Here is an 18,512-nt window from a genome sequence, read left to right as displayed (position 1 = left end):
TAGGAATGAATATAGTTGGTATTTGATTATTTGTTAGCACAATTAAATTATTTGGGCATTAGTTGAAAAGTCAGTTATAGATCTGCTGTGAATTTAATTTTTGACTAATATTTGGAAATAAATAGCACAAATCATTAAAGACTAACATATCCCAGGAGACCTTCCCAGAAAGTATGAGTTGCAAATAACTTATCCAAGGTCACACATGTTCAACAGTTAGCAGAGCCAATCTTGGCAATACATACAGAGTGGCTCCTACTAATAAATTATCCTTTGAAATGTACTTTTTTCTAATTGTAAAAGAACAAAAACTAATACCAAAGAATTATATATAACTCATACCTCTGATTTGATATACTAATTTTGCCTGAAAATGATTACTTTTTAATAAACAGTAATTTTTTTAAGTAGACCAATCAATGTATAAAATATAAATATGATAAAATAAATTTATCATAGTTACTCATTCATGCATTAATTTTTGAACTTTTTTTTTTTTTTTTTTTTTTGAGACAGAGTCTCACTTTGTTGCCCTTGTGGCGTGGTATCATAGCAACTTCAAACTCCTGGGCTCAGGCCATTCTCTTGCCTCATCCTCTCAAGTAGCTGGGACTACAGTTGCCCACCACAATACTCAGCTGTTTTTAGAGATGGTGTCTTACTTTTGTTCAAACTTGACTGGAACCTGTGAGCTCAGGCAATCCACCAGCCTAAGCCTCCCAGAGTGCTAGGATTACAGGCATGAGCCACTGTACCCGGCCTGAACTTTTATTTTTAAAAAGGTTGTCTGATAAATCCAAATTTGAGAAAGGAGTCCATTGTTTTCTAATTGTTTTTAAATAATGATAAGAAATTTTTTCAATAAGAACTTAAAACCAGTTTACTGTGCTTATGTGGAAGATTTTGCAGTGTTCAAAACCACTGAAGATTTGCTTGCCTACTATATGATTATTAAATGTCTATTTGAGGCCTTTAATGTTTCCCCCAACTTCATTCAAATTTTTTAAAACCACAAAAAAATAAAAGGTAAAATGTAACCTCTAAATTCACATTTGCTTCTTCCAAAAACTTCATCTTACATCTGTGAAAGTGTTTTTCCCATATAACCACAGTACCATGATCATACCTAAGAAAAATAACAAAGACTCTAATCTAGCAAAGAGTTCATATTCAGAATACCCTGTTTGTGTTAAAAGTGTCTTAAGCACTTGTTTGTTCTCTTGCTTATTTTATCCAGCATCCAGTCCAGATTCACTCTTACATTGATTGTTAGAACATTTTAATCTCATTTTATTTCAATTAATCCAGAATCTTTTGGTGTTCATGGTTTGACTTTTTTAAAAGTCAAAATGGGCCATTTGTCTTATAAAATGTCCTACATTTTGGAATTATCTATTTCATTGTGATTATATTCAGGCAAAACTTCTTTGGCAAAAATTCAATAGGTGATATATACTTTTTTGCATCATACCAGGCAGCATATGTCAGGTTGTCCCACTGTTGGTGTAACTAAGTTTACAATTTATAATCCTTAATCAGGGTGGTAAATACCAGTTTTTCCCATTATAAAAATAAAATTTTCTCTTTGTAATTATTGTGTAATCTGTGACATGATACTTTGAGACCACATGAATGTTTTTTTCTCCAACCTTAATGAGCCTTAGAGTTAGCTTAGAGTGACTGCTTAGAGGTTTTATCATTCACGGATGATCCTTGTGTGAACTGAGTGTCATAGTGGGGAGGGGTTACAAAATGGTGTTTTCTATGCTGTTGTCACTTCTACATGTATTGGCTGGTGTTCTTCTGTCAAATAGTGTTTTGTTTTTTCCTTTTTCATTTCTCTTTCTGTTTGAGTACTATGGATTTTTTTTTTTTACTTCCTTACTATCATTTTCTATCTGTGGCTCAAATTGTCTCCAGAGGGGTGGCAAAGGAGAGCCCATTCCATGTCTGTTCTTGTGTCCAGTAAGCCTTTGAGCACTTACTTGCTTATGATGTCCTAGACTCATCTTATATGTTCTTCACCGCAGAGCTGAAATCAGTCATTTCTCCAAGGAGCTCTGGTGCTGTTAATGGATACTGCAACCTAGAAACTAAAATCTGGGACTAAGTACACTTATTGCTACTGGGGAGAATCATGGCTTCTAGGCCCTTTCAGTGAACTTATGTAGGAAATGAAGTTTTTAAAAATCAATGAGTAGTTTCTATTGATATTTTCAATTCTGGTATAACTATAACATTATTTTCATTGTATATTTGTATGTTTTTGCGTTAAGTAATAGGGAGACTTGTCACTTTCCGATAATAAAAGTTACAAATATTTTCTCCCTTTTTGTCATTTGGCTTTTGACTTTGCAGTGCATATATTGTAAGTTATAGATACAGTTTCTTTTTCAAAATATCCATCCAGTTTTCCCAATGCCATATATTTTTAAATTTTCTTCCCTTTTTTACCAATATGTACTTGGATCATTTTCCCAACACTTTAATCTATTCCACTAGTCTCCATGTCTGGTCATGTGTCAATACTCCATTGTTCTAATTACAGAGGCTTTTTATGGTATGTATTGCTATTTGTCATGTTTATTTCCAATTGTTGCTCTTTTTTTTTTTTTCCGCAGGAATATTTTAGCTATTTTTTGCATGTTCTAGAGCATGCCAAAAAAGCATATGTCCACTGTGAGAACCCAGCCCTGGCCAAATTGCAACAAAAAAAATAGCCTGGCATTGTGGCAGGCGCCTGTAGTCCCAGCTACTTGGGAGGCTGAGTCAAGAGAATCGCCTAAGCCCAAGGATTTGGAGGTTGCTGTGAGCCGTGTGACGCCATGGCACTCTACCAAGGGTGATAAGGTGAAACTCTGGCTCTACAAAAAAAAAAAAAAAAGAAAAGAAAAGAAAATTGTAATTCTCAAAATAGAACAATAACAAAAAATGAATACAAGTGACATTGAGCACCTCTTATAATTATAGAAGTCATATATGACTGGAGTATTACAAACTTAATACAGTTTTTTCCTTTCCTAAAATGTGTATACATTTTTTTAGCATCCTCTGTATATGTATTTTTATATATAGAATCAATTTGTCATGTGATATGGAAAAGCTTTTCCCTTAAATTGGAATCATATGAAGAGACATAGATTATCTTGTGGAGAATTAACATTTATATAATGTTTGATTGTCTTATAACAGACCAGGGATGTCATTCAATTTGTTCAGGTCAGGACGACAGATGCTCTTCAATTTACATTGGGATTATGCCCCCAACAAACCCATTATCAAAATGCATTTGATATACCTGGCCTACCAAACATCATAGCTTAGTCTAAGCTACCTTAAAAGTGCTCAGAACACTTATCTACATTAGCCCACAGGTGGGCCAAATTATGTAGCACAAATCCTGTTTTATAATAAAGTGTAGACTGTAATTTCTTATATACTATACTGAAAGTGAAAATCAAAGTGGTTGTATGAGTACTTAAAGTACAGTTTCTACTGAACACATATTGTTTTGAAATCATGAGGTCAAAAAATCAAGTCAAACCATCATAAGTTGAGGACCTCCTATAATTTTGTATCTTTCAGAAGCATTTTAAGGTGTTCTTCATACTGTATATTTCTTGTACTTACGTATTTTTATATTGTGATTATAAATGAGGTATTCTCTTCTATTACATCTTCACATTTGTTTGAATATTAACTTTTATATTATGCTCACTTTCTGCTTTATTAGTTATATATTCTTTTTAACTGAGGCAGGGTGTCCGTCTGTTGGTTAGGACAGACTGCATCGGAGTTGGGTCTGTTTGTTGGGTCACCATCATAGGTCACCATAGTCTCGAACTCCTGGACTTGAGCAATCCTCCTGTCTCAGCCTCCTGAGTAGCAGCAGCTTGGACTCACCTAGCTAACTTTTCTATTTTTTGTAGAGACAAGGGCTTGTTGTATTTATCAGGCTGGTCTTGGACTCCTAACTACAAATGATCTTCCTGCCTTAGCCTCCAAAGTGGTAGGATGATGGGCATGAGCCATGACACCTAGCCTAGATGTGTTAGCTTTAGTATTGATTCTTTTGAATTTTCAAGGTATAAAATTTTATTATCTGAAAAACATAGTTTTACTTCCTTTCCCATTTTTATGAAGGGCTTGCAGTCTCAGCACAGACAACTTTACACTAAACTAGTAGAAAAGAACCTCCCCTTCTGCAACCATATTCTTCTGGAATAAAATAAATTTTATTTCATTTTTTCACAGCCACAAATAGTGAAAGCATAATTCTTTCTCTGTTCTGTGTAGAGAGATTCATGGGGATTTCCAAGTCTGACAGAGAGTGCATAGGTATAGAGTTGCCAGAAACAAATAACTCCTAAGAAGATAAACTTTCTCTTTCATGTAGCACAGTGCCTTGGCTTAGTGTGGGGCCCGTAATCATTTGGTATTAATACATAAGATTACTGGATGTGTGTTCTGTCTTCACAGTTGACCCCATATTCCTGCCTATTTTTACTTTGCAATATGTCTGTTTGTCCTTGTCTTATCTTTCTTTGATCGTGGTCCTGAGGTGGAGGTTGGTTTGTGGAAAGTAAAAAATATATAATTCTGCACTTCAGATTAGTCAGGTACGGTGAGGTAAAACATCATGATCTGATTTTCTACAAACTTAGTAAGAGTGTCTCCTAAGACATAAAATTTCCTCCATTATCTTCTCTAGACTGTGTCACTATCTGCAACCTTCAGAAAAATTTTAAGTACAATCATGTGTTGTTTAATGATGGGAGTATATTGGGATATATATACATCCTTAAGTAATTTGTCATTGTGTGTACATCATAGAGTGCATTTACACAAACCTAGGTGGTAATAGCCTACTACACACCTGGGCTACATAATATGGCCAGTTGCTCCCAGGCTAGGAACCTTTATAGCAGTGGTTCTCAACCTTCCTAATGCCATGGCCCTTTAATACAGTTCCTGTGGGTCGCGACTTACAGGTTGAGAACCGCTGCTTTACAGATGTTACTGTATTGAATACTGTAAGCAATTATCATTGGTGTGTACTTGTATATCTAAACATAGAAATGGTACAATAAAAATAAAATCTTATAGGACCACTGTGTTACATGCAGTGAGTTGTTGACTGAGATGTCATTATGCGGCACATGACTATAATGCATTTCACTTTTGCATCAAGAACATTACCAAAGGAAATAGTAACATGACATTTTAAAAAATAATCTCAGAACATTAATTGATGCATTCTGATGATTAATAACACAGCAGCATTGTAGCATATGAACCCAGTGGACATGACATAGGAGAATATATTCATTCAATGAATTTAAATCAACTCTTGAAGACTTTCTATGTTTCAGGCATTTGGATTAGGCACTATGGATATGAAGATGAATAAAATCAGGCCCTGACCACAGGATCTAAACAAACGCATAAATGGGTCTGCAGGGTTTGTGGCTTAGATGCGTAGGTTTCTGTCCGGGTACCACTGCTCACTGGTTGTGTGACCTTGGGAATGTTTTCTACCTTCTGATTTACTTTCTGAAAGCCACTGTTTCCTTCCTTGAAGATGGGGTTATTTTTGTTGTTTGTTAACTACCTACCTTAAAATACTTAATAGTTGGTTTTGTCGGTTGTTTTCGTTTAAGAGACCCTCTTATTTTTCCATTGGCATCAGTGCCACTGCTAGTTCTAGTTTATTTGATCTCCTTCAGATTGCTGAAGCTCTTTAAGAAAGTATTTAGTTTTCTTTGCCTATTCATGCCCAGTAAGATGGGACCACAAACAAAATCAAAAACCTGTTCAACTGATACCCCAATGCTGGGCTAATGGAGTAAGCTTTTCTCAGGTCTCATCAGTTGCAAGTTATAGCCATTTCCCAATGTCTGGGCCTGGAAATCAATTCTCCTAGGAGTCTGTAGGATGGTCTGTAGGATGTACTAACTCCTTGATGTACTACAGACATCAAGTTGAGAGATCTAGCCAGTTTCCAGGGGAATTTAGAGTTTCTATTGCCCAAGAGCCTTCAGTGAACTATGAAAACTTATTTTTCAACCCACACTTTTGGAAGAGGCCTGCTTACACCTAAGAGGCCTGGTTAGGTTCTTGCTTAACACTAAGTAGAACAGAGCCTTCCGACCCCTACCCTTTGTCTTGGCATACAGGCACTGAAATCCTGGAAGAACTTTATTCTCTGATGGAATCTCTAGGGTTTGCCAGCCTCTTCCCTTATTCGTCATAGATCTCTAAAAAGAAACTAAAACACCTGATTTCACATTTTATAATCATTAGAGTTAAAACGAAGATGTTCACCTGGAAGATTAATTAAAAGGATTATCACATATATAAAATCATGATGGTAAATTGAGCTGAAAAATTAAATAATAGGATAAAATATCCCTGAGCAGAAGAGCAAGACTCTGTAGGTTAAAGAGTTTTTATCGAGTTCCAGGAAAGATCAATGATAAGGAAGACACTCTGGGTTATACCCTGATGAAATTCCTGATTTTCTAGGTAAAGGCAAAATATCACAAGTTTCTGTATGGAGGGAACAGGTTCTTTGCATAGGAAAGAAAATTAGATAAGCATTGGATGTCTCATTTAAAAATCAGAAGCTGGCTGGTAGTATAATATCATATATAGACTACCAGGATAAAGGATTTCTTATCCAAAAATCCATTGTTCAAACAAAGTATCGCATCTATCTATCAGCAAAGGAAGGCATATTTGTATGTACAAGGATTTAGAGTACAGGCAGTCCCCAGGTTATGAGTGTCTGACTTATGTATAATTCACACTTATGAAGAAAGGCTATCACAGTAAGTGCCCAAGTTACAAACATCCAACTGACATGTTGATACTGGAATTTCATCTTCAGTAGGGTCCTTGGTCTCAGTGATTCAAAGAATTAATCCACTGACAATAGATCAGTGGTAAGGCAGGATCTATCTATAGAAAAGAATACAGAAACTCCAGAGCTCCTGGCAGAGAGAAACCAAATCGGGAAAAATCTCTCTCTCTCTCCTGTCTCCCCGGGCTCTTTTTCCAGGGGTATATATAGTCACATAGGATCCTCTGTAGTTACATTTTGGGGTCATCTGTAGTTACATGTAGCATGCATGAATCCTCTGCGCATGAGTCCTCTATAGTGACATTTATTGGGATGCAGTACCAAATGAATGGCTGCAATCCCTTTCATTCCCAGGCCTAGGAAACATGAAATTGACCAGGCCTAGGAGATGGGGGGGGTCCCCTGTTCAGCCCCCAGAGCAAGGGGAGGGAAACCTAAGGTGCTGGTGTCTCTTCAGCAGTTGTCTGGCCCCTCCAGCTACAAGAGCCTCCTGCATAAGGGGCCCCCTGCCTACCCTCCAGCCAGCTGGTTCCTCTGCCCGCTGCCACCACACCAATACCACCAAGGTGGAGGCAGCAGGTCTGTCCCTCAGCTCCCCCAGCTGACTGGGGCGCCACCTGTCCTATATCAATGTGACTCACACTTACGAATGGAGCCTATTACAGGTAACAGGTAAATGCACCTGTTCCAACTTACATACAAATTCAGCTAAGAACAAACCTACAGAACACATCTTATTCATAACCCAGGGACTGCCTATACTCTAACCAAATGACAACTGAATAAGAGCAGAAATCTCAAAACGGGAAAACCTTAGTTTTTTCTGTTAGGCATGAAGAAAAATATTATTTCTTTTTGTTTCTTAAATTCGTACTTAGCATTTCTACAAATGCTCACAAACTTTCATCTATTTAAACTTAACTATATAAACTTACATAGAAGAATAAAGGAGTAAAAGCCTTCTAAAAGCTTAATCTTAATGATGAGGTATTGGTAAATATAGTATCTTGGTTAGAAGGAGGTTTGGACATTTTGTTTGTATTTTATTACTGTCAGAATCCAGAAGGTAACCTACAACAGAACTGAAACATCAGTAATACAGTAATTAAAAACAGAAATTTAGGATTAATAGGTGGAGGGAAAAAGTGCACATACGCTGAAATTGATCAAAAGCAAGAAAAGAAAAAAATAAAAAACAATATAACTAAATGGAAGTAGAGTTTTACTTCTGGTCAGTATGAGGGAAGATGTTTTCTATTCCAGTCTCTACTGATTATATGTCTAGCAGTGCTAACCTATAGTCAGAAATTCTCAGCACATGAATAAGCAGAAGTTATATATTATTTTAATATGTTTCATGATGCTTTGTCCATTTTGAACATATTCTTGCAAAGTGATAAAAAGTGATTGTTTTGTGTTGCTCTCACTTTAAATGCTTTTGAAAAAGAAGAACTAACACTTTGGTTCAACTAGGAATTTTGCAAATTGCTATTAACAGACATTGTAGTTCTTACTTTTAACTAGATCCAAAGCCTTTAGCATTATATGAACAAACTATTCTAATACCCTAATTCACATGTTAGTTTGCTGGTGAACAGAGATTAGAAAGTAAATGAGACTCACATTTATTGTCATTTAGTGGTAGGCATAGTGCCAGTATCTTTATAGATGAGATGAAGTCTGTTATGTCCTGAACAGCTTACAATGTCCTCTTCCAGAAATGCAGTAGAGGACATTATAAGCTGTTAAGAAAGAAATGCAGTAGAGGACATTGGCAACTAAAAGATAAATCCATACCTGACAAAAGAATTTTCCCAAGATTAGCCATCATTTTAAAGAAAGAACCAGGGAGACTTTTTTGCTTCAGATACTCCATGGTAATTGAATAAATAGCAAAGTATGTCATAATAGGAAGTCAGATGATCAAAGTGAAATTCAAATAGATTTATTTATTCTTTTGAGAAAATAGGGTAGCAGTGATTTCTTTCATAACTTTTGTGAAAATTCTTTATAAAAACTTCATAACCTTGAGTCAGAAATAAAACTTTCATAGAAGAAATGCAGCAGAGCCCAGTTAATGGTATAATTTTGGAGCTAAAAGCAAATGGACACTCCTTGTGCTATTGCTAGATGCCACTTGAATGGGAAAATTAGCTTAGCTAACCTTCTGAAGAGTGTCTTAGTTAGCTAAACTCACCAACTGTTTCTGACCAAAGAATTCATGATACAACTTTAAAGTAAATTACCATATGAATAAGGCTTTTTTCTCATAAGGTGTATGAATCATGTCTTACTGACAAAAGTGTTTTCAAAATAAAATGGATGGACATAATAATCAAATATTCACGATCTTTTCTTTCCACAGGAATTATTGGCATAAAAAGAAAGCCTTGTAACTATCAAATAGATACAGCACCAACGGTAAGGCAATCTATTTCTATTTTGTTAAAACTGATAAAATAAAACTCTAAGATGATACTGGTTACAGTTACACAAAACGTCATTGTAGAAAACTCTTATAACCTCCCTTTGCCAGAAGTTATATCTCTGTAAGAAAATTAACTTCACGTTTCTAATCAATGAAGAAAACTTATTAATATTTGCCAAGATATATGAAAATAAGGTATTATGGTATTTTATATGTACTTGTTTATATGAATGGCTTTTTTTTTTTATGAATGGCTTTTAACTTAAAAATAATTTATAATTTTGATAAAGTAATGTAAGATTTTATGCAAATTGATTTGTTTTTTTTTTTTTTTTTTTGAGGCAGAGCAGAGTCTCACTCTGTGCCTCTGGAGAGAGTCCTGGTGTCATCATAGCTCATAACAACCTCAAACTCTTGGGTTCAAGAGATTCTCTTGGCTCAGCTTCCTGAGTAGCTGGGACTACAGGCACCCACCATAACCCCCAGCTAATTTTTTTTTCTATTTTTAGTAGAGACAAGGTTTCATTCTTGCTCAGGCCGGCCTCAAACTCCTGAGCTCAAGCAATCCATCTGCCTTGGCCTCTCAGAGTATGCAAATTGATTTATCCCTGTTTAAAAATGAATGTTATTTTGTGTACTAGTGTCATTATTTAGAGTGAATGTTTTCAAATAGAGAAGGCCAGTATGCTTTATTTCTTAAAGGTTGCTTTGTTTTTATCCCTCTTCCATTATTGTCAGACAATAAAAGGCATTGAACGTGGTATCTATTTACTATGTTAAAAAATATTATAGAAGATAATGTAAAAGAGAATTATATTTCCCTTTTAGTTTCTGAATATAATATTTGTATGAAATATGTATTAGTTGCTAATCTTTCATCACAGTTGAAAAATTCATAGGATGATTTATACCATATATTCCCGAAGGAGTAGTCATAACATTGTAAAATGTATTCTTTAATATTTGAAAATTGAAGATTAACAACTAAGAAAAATTTATTATTCTAATATATTTAAATAATGTATTCAGCCATTGGATTATTTTACATACTTTTGAAATGTGTTTTATTCCTAAAGGCTTTCCTGGGCAGCACCTGTGGCTCAGTGAGTAGGGCGCTGGCTCCATATACCAAGGGTGGTGGGTTCAAACCTGGCCCCAGGCAAACTGCAACAAAAAAATAGCTGGGCGTTGTGGCGGGTGCCTATAGTCCCAGCAACTCGGGAGGCTGAGACTAGAGAATCGCCTAAGCCCAGGAATTGGAAGTTGCTGTGAGCTGTGACGCTACAGCATTTTACCAAAGGGCAATAAAGTGAGACTCTGTCTCTACAAAAAAAAAATAATAATAAATAAATAAATAAATAAATAAAGGCTTTCCTGTAGCACCTGTGTTTACATTTCTATTTTGTTTGTACATTTTGGAAATCAAAAAAGTGTAATGCTCTAGGATGAGTGTAGATACCCATGCTTATTAAATAGTGAAGTAATAGAAGCTAATCCACATGAAATCATGAGAAATAATGGTATTAATATTAGTGCCCTAATGATCTCAAAATGAATCCTGGAGTTAGAAGCTAAATCTAATGCATAATTTAGGTATTGCTTGTCTTTTGATTATGCTATGAAATGATACCTCCTAGCATATTAATACAATCAGTAAGTTTTAATGTATTTGGTCTAGACATGTATTCCCATAGTTCCCCAGATTTTGACTTGAGCTGAGATTCCTTTTGATATGTTTTTCTGAGGTAGGACTAGCTACTCTTCTTCTATCTCTTTACTACAAACTAAGAGTGTTCACTTCTCTTTCCTAGTGTCCTCCAGCTAGTGGACTGTTGACCTTGGCCCTTTCTCCATAATTTCTAAATATAAACAAAATCTGTTTATTACCCACTGCCCTCTGGTGCCCAGGACAGGTGAAGTCTGATTTTCACAGAAATAGAATTTTACTAATTTCTACCCCTGAACCTATGTTCTGTTATTTCTTTAAAGTATTTAAGAGAAGAAAATGTTTAGTGTAAAAAAAATAGGAAGGAGTTTGTCTAAAAATTTAACAAAGGTAGAATAATTATAACCTGAACATACTCTATTGGCCCCAAAAAGAGAGATACCATGAATTAAGTCTCTCCTGATATCTGAGAAAAAAATAGAAAAGGAGTGGGCCAAGATTCTAGAATGGCTGAGGCTGGAGCCCTGAGTGACTTTCTGACTCCATACCCAACCCCCAGTTCCCAGCTTACTTCTTTACCCATTATCACTACCATGTCCCTTGTGCTCCAAGTTCTGCCATGAGTGCCTTGGAGTTAGGAGAGTGCTAGATGCTAGTTGTAGCCAGTCAGCAGATGAGGGAAATGAGCAAATGATAATTTCTCAAGCTCTATTCCAAGGAAATATGTTTCTTGACATTCCAAGTTGGAATTCTGAGTGAACTTTTTTTTTCAGTAAATACATGGTTATAGGGGAGAGTTTGATTCTAAAGCACTGTAATAAAATGCAGTGTCTTTTCAGTAAACGTGAATTAGCCTGAGAACAAAACCACCTCTGTTCCTTTGTTCTATATTCTCTCTCATTTTCTTTTTAATTTACTTGTTTCCTTTTTGTTTTTCATTTATTACATGAACTTTGATTTTTTTTTTAATTGGGAATTTTTTTTTCTGACATAAATAGTACCATATCTGTTTTGCCAATGCCTTTAATAGAAAGTGAAAAAGAATATCCCTACCTGGCATTATCCCTCCATCAGAAAGAATCAAACTTCTCCTTTTTACTTCCTATCATCACTTCTTTTTTGTCATTTGTTTTTAAGCTCATGTTAAGCTTAAAATTTTGTTCACATCTAAGAGTCCATTTTCAGGTTTTTTTTTTCAAGAAATATAAAATGAATCAGTGTAACCTGGCTTATTGTACCCTCAATGAATCCCCAACAATAAAAAAAAAAAGAAATATAAAATGAGACTCATGAATTATCTGAGTCTACATATTTAAAAATATATCTCAGTTGTCTTTACATGAGATAGCTTGCCAGGGTTTTTAATTATTTTAACATAACCTTGTCTCTTCAAAACATTGTGTACGTTGGTCGTTTACACATTTAACATTGTGTACATTGATCATTTTTTGCCTTCTGATATTAATATTGCGGGAGCGACATTGGACACAGACTGGTGTTGATTCTTTTATGGAGGCATAGGTATGAAAGTAATTAGATCATGCCGCTTTAAGAACTCGACCCTCTGCACCTGTTTATAGTAAGTGAAGGATAATATCAGCCTCAGATTAATCAGAGGTTATTGTCTGAACCCTGAAAGGCAGGTGTAAAAGTTAGTTAATAGTTAAGTCAGCACAGACTTTACTGTAAATTAATGACTTACATGTAAATCAAAAGAAATAGCAACTAGCATAAGGAAGTTTTCCCCCTAGAAATATAGTTAAAACATATCTGTCCTTTAATGTATAATCATATTACACAGCAGATCCCATAGTTTTTCATATTTTCTGAAAGAATTAAGGTACACATAAAAAACATTAAAACATGGTGAGCTCTGTAGTTAGTATCTCTGTAAGTTAACCACCCAAGGGATTGTAACAAACTGGTCAACATACAGAGGTGGTCAACATAAGGAACTTACATTGAGTACTTGTGGTTCATGTCCAATCTATGAAAATTAGGTCAATTTAAGGAGGTGGTCAATGTAGGGAGGTAATCAACTATGGAAGTTCTACTGTATCTAAAAAATTTTTAGTGATTTAAGTATTGTTTTTGAATCTCTTCCAGAGAAAATTGAAATGATAAAATTCAAATAAAATCAATATGGCATATTCTAATGAATCACTAAAATTTTGGTAAAGCTCCTACATTCCAAATCTATAACACCAGTATTACTTCTTTCTTCCTAGTTTTTATTCAGTGACCCTACAACTGGTACTGAGAGCAAATTTGAATTCTTGGTAGTTGATAAAATTACAGCTTGCATTTTCACAGAAGCCTGCACATCTACCACAGAAGGTTGAAAAAAATCCAAATTGTCTCATCAGGATTATACCAATTATGCAACATTTGCCCTATATCCAAGTATTCTTTTAATTGTTAGGGTTTAAAACATCCTGATCTAATTGGAAGGCTAAATTCTTGATATTTATAAGAAACAAAGTATTCATTCATTCTGTAGTTTCACTTCATGTTTTCTAAGGGCTGATTGATAAATTTTTGACACATAAATTTGTATCAATATTAAACTTTAGCATTAGTTTTTGTTATTCTGATAATATTTCTCAGATCTTCGTGATGTTGCTTAACACTAAACTTATGAATACATTGATCTGCATCATACAAATTAAATTTCATTCTGAGTACCTTTTGGATTATTTGTTATCAGTACTTATTCTGCAACATTTTTAGTAGTTGTTATTAGATTATTATCATTGTTTAGCTCATTCTTTAGGTTCACAAGATTGCCACACATTGAATTATTATACTTTAGTATAATATACTTTTATACATATATTCATGTAAAACATGGTTATTTCCTATTTTAACATAATATTTTGGACAACTTGGTTATGTATAAATACATGAGTTCAAATAAATGTCTTTTCTTCAAAGGAAGCATTTCATTTTCTATAATCTATAGCATTTTCCAGGAATTCATAGTATGTAAACTGGGGTGAATGTGCCCCTATAAAACTCATAAAATAGAATCTATGGCCAATCTCTTCCTGTTGGTAATTGCAGGGTGGAGAGGGAACCGATAAACTACAAGCTTTTATAACTTAAGTCATAAAAGAACCTGTTTTCACTTATCAATAAAGTAGCAATCCAAAGTGGTTCTGTTAAAATTCAGATATAAAATACAAAATGGTACATAGTTTTTTTTAAGACCACTTATGATTATCTATAATATAATATTTTTTCTTAAGTATCCAAGTATTAGTTTTGTCTCCAGTCATTATAAATTATAAAACTGATGTTGAATTTTTTTCCCATTAGCTTACTCCACTGACATTTAGGGTTTTCTCAGACTTTTTCCCTTTATTTCTCATTTTGTTTTGCTAACCTAACAAACTTAAAATTATGAATATTTTATATCATTGGAGGACTATATTGTAACAGGGGCATAAACTAAATTTATACTCTAAATTATCAACAAACAATAGGTATACAATGTGCATAGGGTAGTATTTTACCAACCTCTGTGGAAGTGGCATAGAGAAAGTAGAAATACAAAAAAAAAAAAAAAAAGTAGAAAACCTGGTTTTACATGTCTTTATAAAATGTATTGTAAAAAAGTAAGTCTTTGAGGGCGGCGCCTGTGGCTCAGTCGGTAAGGCACCGGCCCCATATACCGAGGGTGGCGGGTTCAAACCCGGCCCCGGCCAAACTGCAACCAAAAAATAGCCGGGCGTTGTGGCGGGCACCTGTAGTCCCAGCTGCTCGGGAGGCTGAGGCAAGAGAATCGCTTAAACCCAGGAGCTGGAGGTTGCTGTGAGCTGTGTGAGGCCACGGCACTCTACCGAGGGCGATAAAGTAAAACTCTGTCTCTACAAAAAAAAAAAAAAAAAATTAAGTCTTTGAGTAGCTCTTGGTCTCATTAGCAAAGTAATCTTTAAGTAGCTAAATCCTAAAGTAGGAAAGGGATAAAAGTTCAGAGCAATAATGACTGGGATGTCGTGTCAGTTTGTGCATAAGTATAGGAATTTGATATTGCCCTTGAGTGCTATAGGAATTCCCAGGACTAGAATGGTTTGGGAAGGCTCTTTAGAATACGAAGGTACGAAACCAGATCTCAAAGAAAGTTAAAGGCAAGATGGTATTTAAAAAGGAATAGGATGTTCTAGACCAAAGATCATAAAAGAGGGAAAGTGCACACAGTTTTAGATGGGTAGACAGTCTGAAGGCAATTTGAAGAGATACAGAAAAAGTGATGTGGCCACTATTTAGACAGATTACTGGATTTTAATAAGGCATTTGAGCATGAAAATAATATGATCGAGGGGGTAATGTTTCAAAAGGATTAAAATAAAAGCAGCTCATGAAACTGCAGGTGGTAGAGATAGCAAGAAGGTAAGTAAGCTGTGAAACTACTGAAATCCACATCTGAGGTGATAAGGTTCTGACCAAGGAAAGGACTGTGGAAATAGAGAGGTATGCTAGTAGCAATTCAAAGCGGTTCAATAGCGAGAGCAATAATAGAAGGATGTTATTATTAGGTATGCTAGTAGCAATTCAAAGTGAGAGCAGTAGTAGAAGGATGTCATGTCACCAAGGCAGTTTGTGCACAAGCGTAGGAATTTGATACTGCCTTTGAGTGCTATAGGAATTCTCTGAATGGGAGTGAAGGGAAGGCTGTTGAGGGTACAAAGGTACTAATATCTTATGGCAGTGTGGACAGACTTCTCTGAGGGAGCTTTTTGGATTCAGAGTTTATTATACCAAATCTGAAAATGAATTTTTGGTTTTAGAAATGAAGTTAGTAGGGCGGCGCCTGTGGCTCAGCGGGTAGGGCGCCGGTCCCATATGCCGGAGGTGGCGGGTTCAAACCCAGCCCTGGCCAAAAAAAAAAAAAAAAGAAATGAAGTTAGTAGATCTATACTTGGTTTGGAAAATGTGATCACATTTATAGTGGCAGGTATTTTACAGAAATACTTTACTACACAACACTATTCCTTTCATTTTGGACTTCCAAGTACCAAAAAAAAAAAAAAAAAAACTCTGTGATAACTTGAAGAACTTCAGGAGTTGAATAATAATAATTATACCTAACATTTATTGAACACTTAATATTTACTAGGCACTATGCAAAGTGTTTTATGTTGTTGATCTCACTTGAATGTCATTATAATTCTATAAGATAAAGGTATTATTATTATTATTACCATTTGCCATGGGGGAAACTGAGATAAACAGTTTTGAAGGGTCTTCTAGGAACATGTAAATTAAATATATTAATGCATCATGATAAATGAGCCAAAAGTATCAACTCTCTAAAGCAGAATTAATTTATGTGAATAAACCATTAAACTCTAATGTTGTGTGGTGGCACAGAGCAGATTTTGTAGAATTTGGGAGCAGTTCAGGTAATATCAACAGCAGTTGGCACTTGTGAAACAATTTATACGTAGTATTTTTAAAAGGCCTAGTATATACTGTATGTTATCTTATCTAATGTTTGTAACATCACTGTGAGTTTAAATGAGATTTTTTAGGCGATGTGGTAATGTAAGTGGAGACAACTAAGAAGTTGACCAAAATGACTGCTGAAAAGTGCATGAAGATCTTGATATGAGGAGAGGATACAGTCAAGTACAGATTCCTCCCTGTCAGTAAACCTGTTACAGAAGTTATCTGTGAGTGCTAGTTTCTAAAATATTTCTTGGAAAAGATCTTGTTTACCCACCAAGAAGTTTCAAACAGATAATGACTTGAGATTAGTGGACAGATAGAATCAAAGCTGATTTCCTAGGAATAGTGGCCCTTCAGTTCTAATAGCTGTGGGGTGGGTTAAAAACATGTAAGTAGCAGAGAGTAATCTGGATGTGAGAAGGGGACCTTGGGGTTTGGTGGGAAGAAGGGGGCCCAGAAGCTGTGGTTTTTCTAGTACACTGAGATAGTCACCTGTGACCTTGAGAAAGGAAATTACAAACACCTGCTACACTTCAAACTATGCTACCCACATGCCACAGACAGCTGTTTGAAGAAAAGGAGTGAGGAATGAGAAGGTAATTGTATCACCCTCAAATGAGGTAATGGGGCTTCTTCCTCTCTTTCTTGAGACCCATTTGGCAAGCTCACTGTATACACTTAACTTTTAGCTAATACCTAAGTGTGAATGACTCTCCTATTGGTGTTCTAGTCTTATTCTTTCCTTTCTCCACTCTACTAGAAAAGCTGTTACCGTTTGGAAACCTGAAGGACACCAAAAACGGGTCTTCTCCAGGCCTTCATTGGATCTTTCCATTTTAGTTTTCTGTCACTGGGACTAGCAGCTGTTTTGTCCTTCCAACGATATGTTGGTGTAAGATGTTCAGCCAGCTCTCTCGTGTCCCACGTGTGTTGCTCTCTCCTTTGATTATATTTCCACGGTTTAATCTCTTTTGTCCATTTCCATAACCATGATCCAGGTTCTCTCCTCTGACATGGAGAGTCATAGTCTTCTCATCTATATTTTAGCTTGTACTACTTTATTCTTAAAAAAAAAAATTCACCTCCTGTAACACTAATTTCTATGACAGCTATTTGTAAGTAATTCTCATAGCTTAAAATCCACCCTTTTAAGTGTACAGTTCAGTGGATTTTAGTATGTTTAGAGAATTATGCAACTGTCAGCTCTATCACATTTTAAAACATTCATTACTCCAAAGAGAAATCCCATACTCATAAGCAGTCATCCCCTTCTTTTTCCTTCTCTGCCTATCCCCTGACAACTGCTAATCTGCTTTCTGGCTGTATGGATTGCCTATTCTGAACATTTCATGTAAATGCAGCCGTATACTATGTGGCCTTTTGTGTACAGCTTTTTTTACTTAGCATAGTGTTTTCAGGGTTCATCCAGGTCATAGCATGTATCAGAATTTCATTCCTTTTGATGACCAAAGAATATTATATTATATGGATATGCCACATTTTGTTTATCTGTTAACCTACTGATGAACATTTGGGTCGCCTCCATTTTTTACTATTATGAATAATGCTTTATGAAATCCATATACAGATTTTTTCATGGACATAAGTTTTCAGTTCCCTTAGGTATATATGTTTAGGAGTAAAATTGCTGCTGTTTATAGCAACTCTATTATTAACATTTGAGGAACTGCCAAAAAGGTTTTCCAAAGCAGCTGGACCAAGTTACAGTCACTTCAGACATGAATGAGGGTTCCAGTTTCTCCACATCCTCACTTGTTATTGTCTTTTTTATTATAGCCATCCTAGTGAATGGGAAGTAGTATCTCATGATTTTGATTTGCATTTCTCTTATAACTAATGATGTGAGCACCTTTTGAAGTGACATTTGTGTATCTTCTTTGGAGAAATGTCTAAATCAAATCCTTTTCTCATTTTCTATTTGTGAAATGAAAATTATAATTATATTTTATTATAGAATTATATAAATCATATTTGTTTAATTAACATATGAAGGGTGTAGAATTCAGAGCTTATTTTACCCAGCCAAAATACATTTTTATTTTCAGAAATGGAGTTGATAATACCAGACCAGTATTTAGTTTGGA

The 18,512-nt window shown here is 35.2% G+C and overlaps 1 protein-coding gene across 8 annotated transcripts in view; it reads left to right on the top strand.

The window, feature by feature from the left end:
• The window catches only part of AHI1 (Abelson helper integration site 1), a 233,237-nt gene that overhangs the window by 150,033 nt on the left and 64,692 nt on the right, over positions 1–18,512 (top strand). For 7 of the 8 annotated variants that reach the window (XR_008380181.1, XR_008380180.1, XM_053591642.1 and 4 more), the window contains one exon: positions 9,228–9,283. Coding sequence is in view for 6 of the 8 variants with exons in the window: in XM_053591642.1 (XP_053447617.1) it covers positions 9,228–9,283 (56 nt within the window). In the remaining 2 variants the exon portion in view is untranslated. Of the gene's footprint in view, positions 1–9,227; positions 9,284–10,366; positions 10,548–18,512 lie in introns of those variants that run through there. The other variant, XM_053591646.1, reaches the window with a different exon arrangement.

This window comes from Nycticebus coucang, chromosome 5 (genome assembly GCF_027406575.1).
Source record: "Nycticebus coucang isolate mNycCou1 chromosome 5, mNycCou1.pri, whole genome shotgun sequence".
Lineage (NCBI taxonomy): Eukaryota > Metazoa > Chordata > Mammalia > Primates > Lorisidae > Nycticebus > Nycticebus coucang.
Note: the sequence above shows the minus strand (reverse complement) of the source record. Positions and strands in the feature narration are given on the sequence as shown.